The sequence below is a fragment of the Microcebus murinus genome, chromosome 2 (genome assembly GCF_040939455.1).
Source record: "Microcebus murinus isolate Inina chromosome 2, M.murinus_Inina_mat1.0, whole genome shotgun sequence".
NCBI classification, from domain to species: domain Eukaryota; kingdom Metazoa; phylum Chordata; class Mammalia; order Primates; family Cheirogaleidae; genus Microcebus; species Microcebus murinus.
Window position 1 is genome coordinate 92,203,401 of NC_134105.1, and position 13,357 is coordinate 92,216,757.

Here is a 13,357-nt window from a genome sequence, read left to right on the forward strand (position 1 = left end):
GTGGGTGAGCACCTGAGGACGCTACATCTCACTGCTGCCTCCTGTGGCTATAGTAGTGTTTGGTCAGAAGGAAGAATACAACAGAGAAGAGTGCCAGTCACAATGTCACCTGCTCCAACAGAGGGGAGTATGCCAAGGAGAAACATCAGTGTGATAGAGGTCAGGAATTACATAATAAAAAATTTTAATCGAAGAGAATTTCAAGGGAGATTATTAGGGCAAGATAAACTAGTCAATAGGAAAAACACTCGGGTTTCTCTGAACATCTTTCTGTTTCTTTGAGGAGACATATATTTTACCCCAGGAAAGCCACTTATCCAATCTTAGCTTCACTTTCACTACTCTTGTCTTTCACTACGCCCTGGGGTCAGTAATTTGATATGGGCTATGTAGATTGTCTGTGAAACGCTGAGTCTTTTGTAAGCATTCTCCAGGTCACTGAGGCCTATTGGTCATTTCTCCTCAATGTCTTTTGATTCAACCTGTCTTTTTCCATTCCCACTTAACTGCCATTCCTGTTTTCACATCTGGATTCCTGCAGCAAATAAGTTCTTAGATGACCTTCCTATCTATATATCTTCCAGTCTAGTAGCTCCTGGTAACCAAGTTTTGATGAAAGTTCTTAAAACTGCACTTTAGTAAATGAACCAAAGTATTTACTGATAGTCTACAGGAATAAGTCCAGTTTCCTCAGCTTGACACCAAGACACTCCCCACCAACTGTCACCACCCAACCTATCCAACCACATCACCCACCTTGTTTTTTTTTACTTCTTTTTTTACTTCTCACCTTTATCCCTTATTTTCACCAAGATGAAAATAAAGCCATAAAGCCCAGTTACTTTTTTTCTTCAAAAATTTTGCCCCTAATTGCATCTCACCATAATCTTATCTTAGTCTGAATCCCTTCAGTATACATCTTTATATTCAGCTGTATAACTTTTCTTCATTTATTCACACATTCCTAGCCTCTCATAAGTTTATTTAAAAGAGTTTATTCAAGAAAGGACACATAAGATGCCCGCTGCAGTTTTAGACTTATTAAAGGCAACAATAGTGTATGCATTTGTGTAACCCCACAGTGGTTAACACGGTCTTGAGCATGTCTAAAATAAGACTGTTGTAATGAAGTATGCTATATGTGGTTAGGCTTTGGTGAGAGATCTACTCTGACTTGTTTACTCAGTTATTCCAAGTCTCTTGCCTGGCGTAGTGTTTGTCTCCAGCTAGACTATTCCACTATGCCAGGAGCAGATGGGCCTTCCCTACAGGAGGCTCGGAAACCTGGCAAAAGGTACTTTCCAATGCTGCTGCATCAGGGCTATTGTTATGAAAGGAATGGTGTTGCTACTGAGGTTCAGAGCCCAACTCCAAAGGACTGCAATGGCCAGAAAGAAATTAATTCCTTTATCTCCAGAATAGACTTGTTTCTCCTTTTATAAATTGACACAGAAGATGCTTATACCATTAATGAAGCTTGTCTGATTTCCTCATGTTTTCACATCATACACAGCAGGAAACTTCCCTACCCATCTTTCCATCTGCTTCTTGTCATTACAACATTCTGAGACTTCACCAAGCCCTTCAGTTCACCTGCTACAGACCTCATAGTCAGCTTCCCACATATCACACAGTGAATCATATTCTGCCTTTGGTTTCAGAATCTTCAAGAGGCAAAAGTCAACCAATAACTTGCAGTTGAAACACTTTTTTTTTAATAAAGATGTCAGGACTCTTGGTAAGGCTTAGCAGCCTGTTCATAATATAATCAAATTTGAAGTCTCATCTGAGTCAATCATTTATTTCTTTCTTTAATGAATATTTATAATATTCATATACATGCAAGAGAATGGGGAGGAGGGGCGCTACAGAGGTACACAACAAATTGTATCATTCAAGGATCATTTATTCTAGTAAGGAAGGTAAGTATACAAATAACTACAACTTAAGACCGTTTGTGATAAGAACCATAAAAGTGGTACAAACAAAAGTTTGAGGAGGCAAAGATCACTTCTTGTTCAGGTTATCTGGATAGCCTTCATGAAGGAAGTGACAATTGGGTTGGGTCTTGAGGGTGTGTATAGGTAGAGCCTGAGAAAAAAGCAATATGAAACATCGAGAACAGTAGGAGTGAGGTAGCTCTAGTGAGTAGCTTAGTTTTACAAAAGCATTGGGTTTGTAGAGGAGAATCATGGTTGATAAGGCTAGAAAGGGTGGTTGGGGCCAGATTCTGGGGGAACTTCAATACCAGGCTGAAGGTCAGGCTTTATGCGATGGACACTGGGGAGCCACTGAAGTTTTTAAAAAAACAACTTTATTGAGGTAGTACTGACATACCATACACATTTCAATGTATACAGTTTGATAAGTTTGCATGTGTATATACCCATGAAATCATCACCACAATCAAGATAATGAACATACCCAATCACCCACTGAAAGATTTTAAGAGACTAGCAATCAAAGCAATGCTTTTGGAAAGTGTTTCCTGATTTAAAAACAATATATACTTTTCTGCTGACATTGGGTAAAACAAGAAGATAGGTATTTAAAAAAATTTTTTATTCCTCTTGCTGCTTCTTACCTAAAAAAAGAAAAAAAATAAAATAAAAAAATAAAAATAAAATAAAAAATTTTTTTAAAGAAATAGATGCCTCCTCTGAAAATTTTTTTGTCTTGTAATCTCCTTCAGTGGTATGTTAAATTTTTCAAAAACAAATTATACCATATCTAAAAACAAATTGAAACAATGGACAAAGAAACCACAGCTTTGGTCAGTCTGGGAGCAGTACATAAGACAGACTGGAATAGGGCAGAACAGGACTGGAACAGGTCAATCAACTGAAAGCCCAACGAGGAGGTTTTACCAATAGTCCAGATTGTTGATAATAAAATCTGGTGGGAAGAATCATGACAAAAAGAAAGGAATAAACAAGAAAGACTAAGCCAGGCATGGTGGCGTGCACCTGTAATCCCAGCTACTCAGGAGACTAAGGTGGTATGATTATTGAGCCCAGGAGTTTGAGACCAGCCTGGGCAATATACTGAGATGCTGTCTAAAACAAAACAAAACAAAACAAAACAAAACAAAACCATCTAATTAAGTTGGACTGGAGTAAGGGTGATGGTAAAAATGACTGAGGTTTTTGGGCTAGTTATATGGCATTTGGGAGAGGATGGGGATAAGAAATTAGTTTGTGGATATAAATTTCAGAAGAAGGGAAATAATCATAATCATATTTTTGAAGCACTCACATCGAAGTGAAAGGTAAAGCCATAAGAGTGGTTTGCATCTGTGAGAGACAGAGTTAATGGAGAGTGAAGAAGTCAAGCTTCACTTTCACTTTATGAACCCTATGAATTCCAAATCACAGGGGTTCCAAATTGCTTGTGGCACATTGTTTAAAATAACCCAGGCACTAGCTAAGCCCATTACAGAGTGTATTGTTTCATTCACTCCTCATAACAATCTTATGAAGTAAATACCAGATCATCTCCATTTAACAAATGTGTAAACTAAGGCACAGAGGAATGAGGTTACTTGTCCAATGTCACAAAGTTAGTACATGGTGAAAACAAATTTTTTTTTAAAAAAAATATCAGGCAATATGAATCCATTCTTAATCTCTGGGCTATGTCTTCTTCCTGCAGCTCAATCCTAAGCTTTCCTAAAATAGAGTCTCCTCAGATACACAACACCCAGGCCAGAATTGCTCTACCATTTGCCTGGTATAATCCCAATGGGCACCATATCTCCAAATCTCAAGATAATACAGAATACTTGGAACGAAATCCATAGTCTGATGTTTTATGAGCAACATAGGATAAAATAAGGAGCTGGTATTTATTCACTTAAGGTTGTACTTGCTGAAACTTAGTTCAGATATACAGACAGAAGAATTTTATTTCATAAAAAGTATATGAGAAAATGAAAAAAAATTTTATTTCATAAAAAATCAAAGAGAAAATGAATAGTTTCCATTGTTCTCCCTTTCCTCCAAAATATATCCAGCAAAGGCCCGCCCTGTTGCCTGGAATTCCTTTACTAACAAGTCATTACTTTGTGTCTAGAGGTCCTTGTTTCAACAGAACTTCATTAAAACTAATGTAAAAACAGAAAGTAGAAAATTTCTGTAGGCCTCTGGGAGTTGCTCCCAACTTTAACAATCGGTAGAAAATAATTTATTCAGCTAAGTTCAGTTCTGACCAAATGAAGAAATCAATCACAAAATCAGTTGAGGAAGTGATGTTCACTCTGGGAAATAGTTCCACCTCTTCTTTAGCTCTCCAGATTTTCCTAGGAAAGACAGTGAAAATCCTACAGTCAAAGGAATGGTGCTCAGGAACTTTCTAAGAAACCAGGGTATTATCTATAGATACTTCTGCAGAATACAGCTCTTACTAAGGTTTCTACTGATCCTGGAAATGGAGGGGAGAGTGCTCCATGACAGCAGAAGTCATGGGCTTAGAATGCCTCCTACAGTTATCACTATAGCAGACAAGACTGTCGTTAGATAATTATTTAGATGATCCTGAACTTCCTCAGTACACATCTAAAGACGTTAAGGAAAGAAGACCCAGAAATTTACCAGGCAGTAAAGTGAAGCCAGGCTAAAATTAGAACTCTACCATAAATACATTTTATAGATGATTATGTGCAGGAAGTAAAGATTAGCTTTATGAGAGTCAGCAGTCAACATTTTGGGTAGCATGACTCTGGAGTCCAATCCCCACAGGCTGAGCTTCTGAATCTGCTCCCCTTTTGTATAGTAAGAAAATCTGGGCATTTTCGGCAAAGTAGGGAGGCCTGTTTTCCTGCTTGCTTTCCAACTTATAGAAAGGGTCATGAATTGGAAAATGATGTATTAATACAAAAACAGTGCAAATGCCTAGCAAAGCCAGGAGCCCCAACATACTTACCCAACCTCCTTGGCCCTGGATGAATTCCCGGATGGCTCTGTTCCCATTGATCATACCTATCATGGGAATAGCCATGTCTCTTGCCTTTTTAGGAGCCATGTTGGCCACATACTGAAGAAGTTTCACTGAAACTGACAGAAAGGCTCTCTCATAAGCTAAGTTGGGATCTTGAGCACACCATTTCTGGCTGAGAGATTTCACTATATCCTGGAGTACAGACCCTACCTGAGGAGAGATACAGGATCCATCAGTAAAGAATCACTCAAAAAGTACAGGAGGTTGCAGGTACATGAATCCAGTAAATCAAGTGCTTTTTTTTTTTTTTCTGAGATAGAGTCTCACTCTGGTGCCCAGGCTAGAGTGCCGTGGCGTCAGCCTAGCTCACAGCAACCTCAAATTCCTGGGCTCAAGCAATCCTTTTGCCTCAGCCTCCTGAGTAGCTGGGACTACAAGGCATGCACCACCATGCCCGGCTAATTTTTTCTATATATTTTTAGTTGTCCGGCTAATTTCTATCTATTTTTTAGTAGAGATGGGGTCTCACTCTTGCTGATTTCAAACTCTTGATCTTGAGCAATCCTCCCGCCTTGACCTCTCAGAGTGCTAGGATTCCAGGCATGAGCCACTGTGCCTGGCCACAAGTGTTTCTTAAAGAGTGGCAAATGTACTATTGGTGGTATACCTGAGGTAATCAGATAACTTCTCTCATTTTAATATTTTGTTATTTTAATGGGTATTAGAAAATATATTAGTCCATAAAACCTATGATTTCAGATATAACTGCTTAGGATGAACAAAATGAAAGAAAAATAAAATGATTTGAGTGAAAAAATATTAAGTACATAATAGTCCAGCAGGTCAAACTGTAAAGATATTGCTAAATTGACAAGGAAATGTATAGAAAACTCTAAAGTTAAAAAAAAATTGATTAGCTCTTTTTCTTTCCCAAACAGTGTCATCCACAAGCCATTAGGTAGGGTCAAGTAAGATCTTTTGGGGTGCCAACAGCAGATAGAGCAGGATATCAGAGCCTAAATGAGCTTAGAAGGGCATCCGCATGGGAAGGTACCTAGATCTTGGTTTCTAAATAGCATTCTCCATTAAAAGAAACCAGAGGTCCCTGGAGAACAGTTGATTCCAGATTGGGGCTTGGAAAGTTCAGGCTCTTCTGTTAGAAATTAAGGAAGTACTCAAAGAATGATAAGAGACACATCAAAAAGATGTAGACTGGATTGAAAGACTCTCACTAGCTAAATCTGGGACAATATGAACACCTAAATAAATAATGATAGTAACAGATTATAATCTATTGAGTAAAATAGGAATTTAAGGGGCCATGCTGATATAGAAATAAATTCATTGAAATTTTGATGAGATACCGGATACTTACATAGTTTTAAAGTATCTTTCTATAAAACACTTATTAATTACAGAGGGGAAAAGAGTACTTTACAGTGGAGAAGTCTTACAGATACCATCTAAAGTGATTAAAATTAACAACACCAATAATGGGACAAAATGAAAATTATGTCAATTGATAGGATGCAGTGAGAAGAAAACAGCAACACTTCTGTGATATTCCTACCAAAGGTGCATATCCTTAATCTACTCAAGAAGAAACAATAAACAAACCCAAGTTAAGGGACATTCAACAAAATAACTAGCCCATAATCTTCAGGTGTCAAGATCATGAAAATCAAGGAAAGACTGCAGAATTATTCCAGATTGAAGGAGACTAAAGAGGCATGACAATTAAATGCAACACATGATCCTGACTGGATCTTTTTACTATAACTTACATTATTGGGACAACTGGCAAAACTTGAATGGGATCTATACATTAGATGATAATGTATCAATGTTAATTTCCTAATTTTGATGGTTAGATTTTGGTTCTCTACAAGAATGTCCTTGTTTGAAGGAAATATAAAAGTGTTAGGAGGTGATGAAATATATCACCTACTTACTCTCAAATTATTTCAAGAGAGAAATTCTTTGTACTATACTTACAACTTCTGTATGAGTTTGAGGCTGTTTCAAAATTGTTTTAAATGAGAGAAAAAGTAGACTTAGCTAGAAGCTACATAGGACAGCCTCAGGGCAAGCAATTGGGAGTAATAGGTCCCGTTCTGCCTGAATGTAATGTAGGCACACTATCCAAGATGGGTACAATAGGAAGAATAAAGCATAATGGTTAAGATCATGGTTCTGGAATCAGTCTGGGTTCAAATCTTTGCTTCAAGCCAGGTGCAGTAGCACACACCTATAATCCCAGCACATTGGGAGGCTGAGGTGGGAAGATCACTTGAGACCAGAAGTTCGACACCAGCCTAGCAAGACCCTGTTTTCACAAAAAATAAGAAAAATTATCCAGGTATAGTGGGGCATGCCTGTAGCTTCAGCCACTCAGAAGGCTAAGGCAGGAGGATCACTTGAGCCTAGGAGTTACTGCACTCCAGCCTGGATAACAGAGTGAGACCACATGTGTATATGTATGTACACACACACACACATACACATACATATACATACCACAAATCCTAGCTTCAACACTTACTGAGTGACCTAATTACTTGTTTCCCTATGCCTTAGTTGCTTTATCTGCTTAAATGGTATCAAGTCAGGAAATACTTATTGAGGGCCTTTTGTATATCAGGCACTATTCTAGGTTGTATGAATATAGCAGTGAACAAAACAGGTTAGATGTTTGTACTTATGGTGTTATAGCAGATGAGGAGCAGTGGTTCTAGTGATAACAGTTTCTATAACTCATACAGGGGTATAATGATTAAATGAGATAATAATGGCACATAGTAAGTAAGTTAATATTAACTGTCACTGTTGATCTTAATCAGCAACATCTCCTAGAACACCACCTTACAGTCTTTATATCTAATACGAACTCCAAATGGTAGTAAGTAATCAGCATTCTGATGAAAAGCCAGAGGGCTGCTTATCCCTCATTGCATTAGACTTGTAAACTGCCTGTCATTCCTGTATATGCTTCACTGCTGAACCTTGGGGTAGAAAAGACACATAGCCCCAACAAAATTAAGTTTTAAAACATGCATAAAAGATAGTTTGTCAAGAACAAATTGCTATTACTATTGTACACTAAACACAGCTCTGATGAAAACCAAGTGGAGACAAGCTGAAGGTTGTTCAGCCTATGCCAAGAGCTTTCCATCTCTATACCACTTAGGTTTTCATTAACTCCTAAAGAATCAGCAATTGGAGAATTCCTGCTATCTCTTTGGATGAATATAAGCAGCCAAAACTTGCACAGAACATTCCTAGTTACAGTAGTATAAAAGTAATAAAAATTAAAAAAAAAGAAGTTTGAAATAGTAAAAAAAAGCAACAAACAATAGCATAAAGTAGAATCTTGACCTGTCCCTCAGTGGTTCCTTCGATATTTCTGGCAGCAGCTTCCAATTCTCCATTAAACTGGTCACCCAGCATCCGGAGGCGACCAACAATGATAGCCACGTCAGGGCAAGCCTCTCCTGAGACAGAGGAACATATTTGTCACATTTGTCACAATGCTTAGAGATGGTAAGTCCCAGGAATCTAGGCAATGAGGGAAAAAAAAGTTCTCATCTTTTATTTTGTTATTGTTCTCTCCCAAGAACTTTATTGCTGTCAATATCAATAGTCAGAAAATCTCCCTTCATTGAGAATCTTTTTCCTTTAGGTGTTGCTAAAAGCTTAGAGTTTGCCTTTTGAAACTTAAGGGGAAACAAAGCATACTTTTTTGGCCTGTAATCACCACCTCAGGCCAGAAACCTTACCTGAATCTGGTTCATCTACACAGGTTAGGGCCCGGTTAGCAACCTTCAATGTTGGACCCAAGAAGTCTGTGAGTAGAGCATTCACGATGCATTCTGTTTGTTCCTCAAAAGTTTGGAGGCCTTTCATTTTAGAGTTTGCTGCTGAGTTTTACTCTTCCACAAAACAAGCAGTTTTCAGCCCAGCAGGAAGTTAGAAACACTGGTAAACCAGCAGATGTGTCTATCTCTTATAATTTCCTAATTGGACGATAGGTCCAATTAGGAACCTTTCCCACCAGCTTTCGTCAAAAATAGCTGCTCAGAAAGGTAGGACTTCTCTGAAATGCTTTTCTACACAGAACTGGATAAACTTGTTGAAGACTCTAAGTTTCTTATCTCAGAACCACACCCTAGCCAGTACATAGGATCACTGAATAACTTATAGTTAGCTAATCTGTAACTGAAATAGAGTTGAGTAAGAGCCTCTTGGGTAATTTCATTAAAGAATACTTCCTGTTAGGTTCTGTTTATGGTATAAAGGAAGGTTGTCAAGTTGTAACAGATTAGTATTCAACTTTTTTATTTTTAAAATTTATTTATTTAAATTTTTAATATTTTTTTAGCATTCAACTTTTGTTTGCCATAATCATACGATTATTTACTGAACACCTGTAAGTAACTATACTTGGCACTACAAATAACACAGAAAAATGACACAGTTCCTGTGTTCATGCAGCTTACACTTTATCAGAAATGATATTAAATGACTAATCATATAATTTCTTGTGCTATTGACATACAGTGCACTTTGAGAGCATAAGGAAACAAACCTAGGGGATGGGGAAGGCTTCCTTAAAGTAGTGACACCTCAAATGAACTCTGAAGGATAAGTAGGGATTCATTGGGCAAAAAGGAGGAGTAAGATTGTTCCAGGTGGAGGGACAACATATATAAAGGCTGAGGAGATGGGGAGAGGAAGGAAACTTGGGCATTTGAGGAATTATTATGTAAATGGATATAGTACAAAGTATTTCAAAAGGAAATTATAAGGAATAAAAAAGATGTTATGTGGAATGACCTAGCATTGTTTGGCATGCAGTAAATGTTAAATGTCTTTCCTTTTAGCCCAAGGTCCATTGACAAAGATAAAAGGGATCTGAGGTTTACTCTCTAATAAGAGAATTTTCCTAACAGGGTTGGATTCCATCATAGTTTTAAGAAATCTTGGGATGGATACTTACTTATACTGGCTGCTTTCTTAATGTAACTAAACCCAGATTTTGGGTCTGGGTTTTAGAAGCATTACTCATTATCAGCAAACCTATCACTCAAACCTGTCGGAGGTGAAGTTATTAATAGCTCCAACTAATAAAAGATTCAATAAAAGATTCATAAACAGTGAGTCAGTTGTTCAGAATGGAATTTCTCCCTGGCAAAATGATCAGAGCCAATCTTCTGTTTTCTGTTCCATTCTAAAAAATAAATGGCCACTACAGTTTCCAGGACAACATGTCCAATTAGATGACCAGCAATGACAGCCATGTCAAAAGAGCCTCAGCGAAGACAGAAGGAATACATTTGTCACAATGCTTGAAAGGATGGCAGTGAATACACTCATTGTATTAAAATGGAGAAAATTCAAAACACTGACAAAACCAAATGCTGGTGAGGATTTGGAGCAACAGGAACTCTCATTCATTGCTGGTAGGAATGCAAAATGGTAAAGCCACTTTGGAAGATGGTTTGGCAGTTTCTTACAGAACTAAGCATACTCTTACCACATGATCCAGCAGTTACACTCTTTGGTACTTACCCAAAGGAGTTGAAAACTATGTCCACACAAAAACCTGCACATGGATGCTTATAGCAGTTTTACTCATAACTGCCAAAATTTAGAAGTGACCAAGATGTCCTTCAGTAGGTGAATGGATAAACTGTGATATATCCAGACAATGGAATATTATTTAGTGCTACAAAGAAATGAGCCCATAAAGCCATGAAAAGACAAGGAGGCATTTGGGTGATAATTATGGATTTTGGGTGATAATTTATGAGGTAAGTTCACCAGTTATAACAAATGTACCACTCCAGTTGGTGATGTTGATAATGGGGGAGGCATGCATGTGTGGGGGCAGAGGGTATACGGGAAATTTCTGTACCTTCCTCTCAATTTTGCTGTTAATCTAAAACTGTTATTAAAAAGTCTTAATTTTTAACAATGATCATAAATTGTTTTTGGACGAGGAACAGAAAGTATGTTCCAGTGTAACTAAAGGACCATTTTCATTTGTCATTATAGTATCTATCATTCATTCTCTCTCGAGACAAAAGGGCTGAAACTTCAGTTACTACTAAGTAAGCTTCAGACCTCTAATGTCAGAGGGGCCCTCAGAGAATTCTAGGCCTCCTTTCACATTAGAAACAGCCACTTGACCATTTAAGGATTCTAAAAAATACATTTATAACATACTCCCAAAACAATATACAAAAACAAAACATGTTTATAAGGGGCTATCCAAGTTGGATAAAATAGCTTGAACTTTTCTCACAATAATAAACTACCTTCCTCATTTCACTATCAATATACTTACGCCACCTTTCTAATCCAATCTTGATTCCTTTGTACTATCCTGTATAATCAACATTGTAAAGCTATAGAAACAGAGTACAGGCTCTCATGGGCAAGACAGAGTACATTTTCCTCCTTTGGTTACTTCTTTCTGGGCCTTCAATGTAGCACTTTCCCAAACCAACCTTCCTACCCCTTGGCCCACATACCTTCACCCTTATAGTTCTAATGTGCTCCTAATTATTACTGAAAAATGACAAGGCCAAAATTTTTCGCTATCATTTATTTCTCTTGCTGTCCTCTGGCCACAACAATTTATATTCCTCTCCAAAAAGCTTCATCTCATTATATCATTGGCTCAAAGTCCAGGATCTGGTCATCTGCACCTAGTGTGCATGTGGATGAAGAACCTTGGGTACAGCTCCTCTCAACATGGAGACCTGTAACTAAGAAAACAAGTCATGTGTCCTCACTCCTCTAAACACCTGATATCTGAAAGGGATAGAATAATTGTAACAGAATTCCTGTTCAAAAAGAGGGGGAATGGAGACATATAACAATCACTGGTCCATAGCAATAAAATGGACTGGGCTAGGGCCAGTGGCTCACACCTGTAATCCCAATACTTCAGGAGGCCAAGGTGGGAAGATTGCTTGAGGGAAGGAGTCTGAGACTAGCCTGGGCAGCATAGCAAGATTCAATCTCTACGAAAAAAAAATAACTAGCCAGGCATAGTGGCACATACCTATAGTTCCAGTTACTTGGGAGGCTAAGGCAGGAAGATCACTTGAGCCCAGGAGTTTGAGGTTACAGTGAGCTATGATCTCACCACTGCACTCCAGCCTGGCTGACGAGTAAGACCCTGTCTCACAAAGAAAAAAAAAAAAAAGAACATAGTATACTCGTTGACCTTTGGTCATTTTGGTTATAAATTAGTAAAACCAGAATACAGGAACAATCAGTTCTTCATTGAGATCATTTTAAAAGTACACTTTCCAAAAGCCACAATTAATTATTAATTAATTATCATATTAATATATATCTTATATTACAGAAAAGCAACCAAATACAACTTAATCTTCTAAAGGCTCCAATAGTCAGAATCACTTTAGTATCATTATTTACTCAATTGTTGGCCCATACCTACTTTTCTTCAGGTCACAATTTCAGTTATAGTCTTTAATTTTTAATCAACGAATTTATTCAATTTCTACCACCCGTATTCTGTTCCTTTGTTATACTTTGAATTAACAGCACTTCAGTTTTCTTTTAGCACCTAATTAAACATTCACAGTTTAACTGAACAAATAAAAATCTGAAGCTGTTCTGATCCCTCCCTTTCCAGTCTCTGGGATCCATGGTCTGAATCAGTGATTCTCAACTAGGGGCTATTCTGCCTTCACCCCTCACTCCCCAGGGGACCTTAGACAATGTCTGATGACATTTTTAGTTGTCACAATTAGGGGTTCTACTGGCATCCAGTGAGTAGAGGCCTGAGATACTGCTAATAATCATTCTACAGTGCAGAGAAGCCCCCTCCCCACCAACAAAGAATTATCTGGGCCAGACTTGGTGGTTCACACTCATAATCCCAGTACTTTGGAAGACCAAAGCAGGAGAGTCACTTGAGGCCAGGAGTTCAAGACCAGCCTGTGCAACATAGCGAGATTCTGTCTTAGGGAAAAAAAAAAAAAGCCAGGCATGGTAGCTACTCACAAGGATGAGGCAGGAGGATCACTTGAGCCCAGGAGTTTGAGGCTGCAGCGAGCTCTGTGATCACACTACTGCACTCTAGCCTGGGCAACAAAGCAAAGACGCTGTCTTAAAAAAGAAAAAAAATGAATATTTCTTCCTCTCTGATAGTTTTAAAACTGTTTCCCTTCACGCTGACTACTTCACCTATAGAGTCAAATCTGAGGCTCAACTATATCTATGTAGGCCCTTATTGCCTGAACATTTGTGTATTTCCCATTCCTAACCTAGCCAGTCTTAATTCACATTTTCATTTTCCCCATTCTGGATTCTTTGGTCTTATTTATTATTTTACCATCATGTTATTAGATCTGTTCTTGCCATAAGTTATCTCAATTAATGTATA

The 13,357-nt window shown here is 38.0% G+C and overlaps 1 protein-coding gene and 1 long non-coding RNA gene across 3 annotated transcripts in view; one reads left to right on the forward strand and one right to left on the reverse strand.

The window, feature by feature from the left end:
• LOC105878734 (uncharacterized) overlaps positions 1 to 13,357 on the forward strand; it is an 84,670-nt gene that overhangs the window by 63,707 nt on the left and 7,606 nt on the right. The gene's annotated exons all lie outside the window — the stretch shown is intronic.
• BCL2L15 (BCL2 like 15) lies at positions 1,128 to 8,838 on the reverse strand. Its single transcript, XM_012778430.3, has 4 exons — positions 8,712 to 8,838; positions 8,311 to 8,426; positions 4,921 to 5,145; positions 1,128 to 4,297 (listed from the first exon to the last, which is right to left on the reverse strand). Exons 1-4 carry the CDS (start codon positions 8,836 to 8,838, stop codon positions 4,280 to 4,282), a joined length of 486 nt encoding a protein of 161 aa, XP_012633884.1. The 3' UTR covers positions 1,128 to 4,279.

Coding starts and splice junctions, on each gene's coding strand:
- BCL2L15 (XM_012778430.3), bottom strand. CDS start 8,838: ATGAAAGGCCTCCAAACTTTTGAGGAACAAACAGAATGCATCGTGAAT. Junction 8,427..8,711: donor TGTAGATGAACCAGATTCAG/GTAAGGTTTCTG, acceptor CCTCTGTCTCAG/GAGAGGCTTGCCCTGACGTG. Junction 5,146..8,310: donor AAGGAACCACTGAGGGACAG/GTCAAGATTCTA, acceptor ATCTCTCCTCAG/GTAGGGTCTGTACTCCAGGA.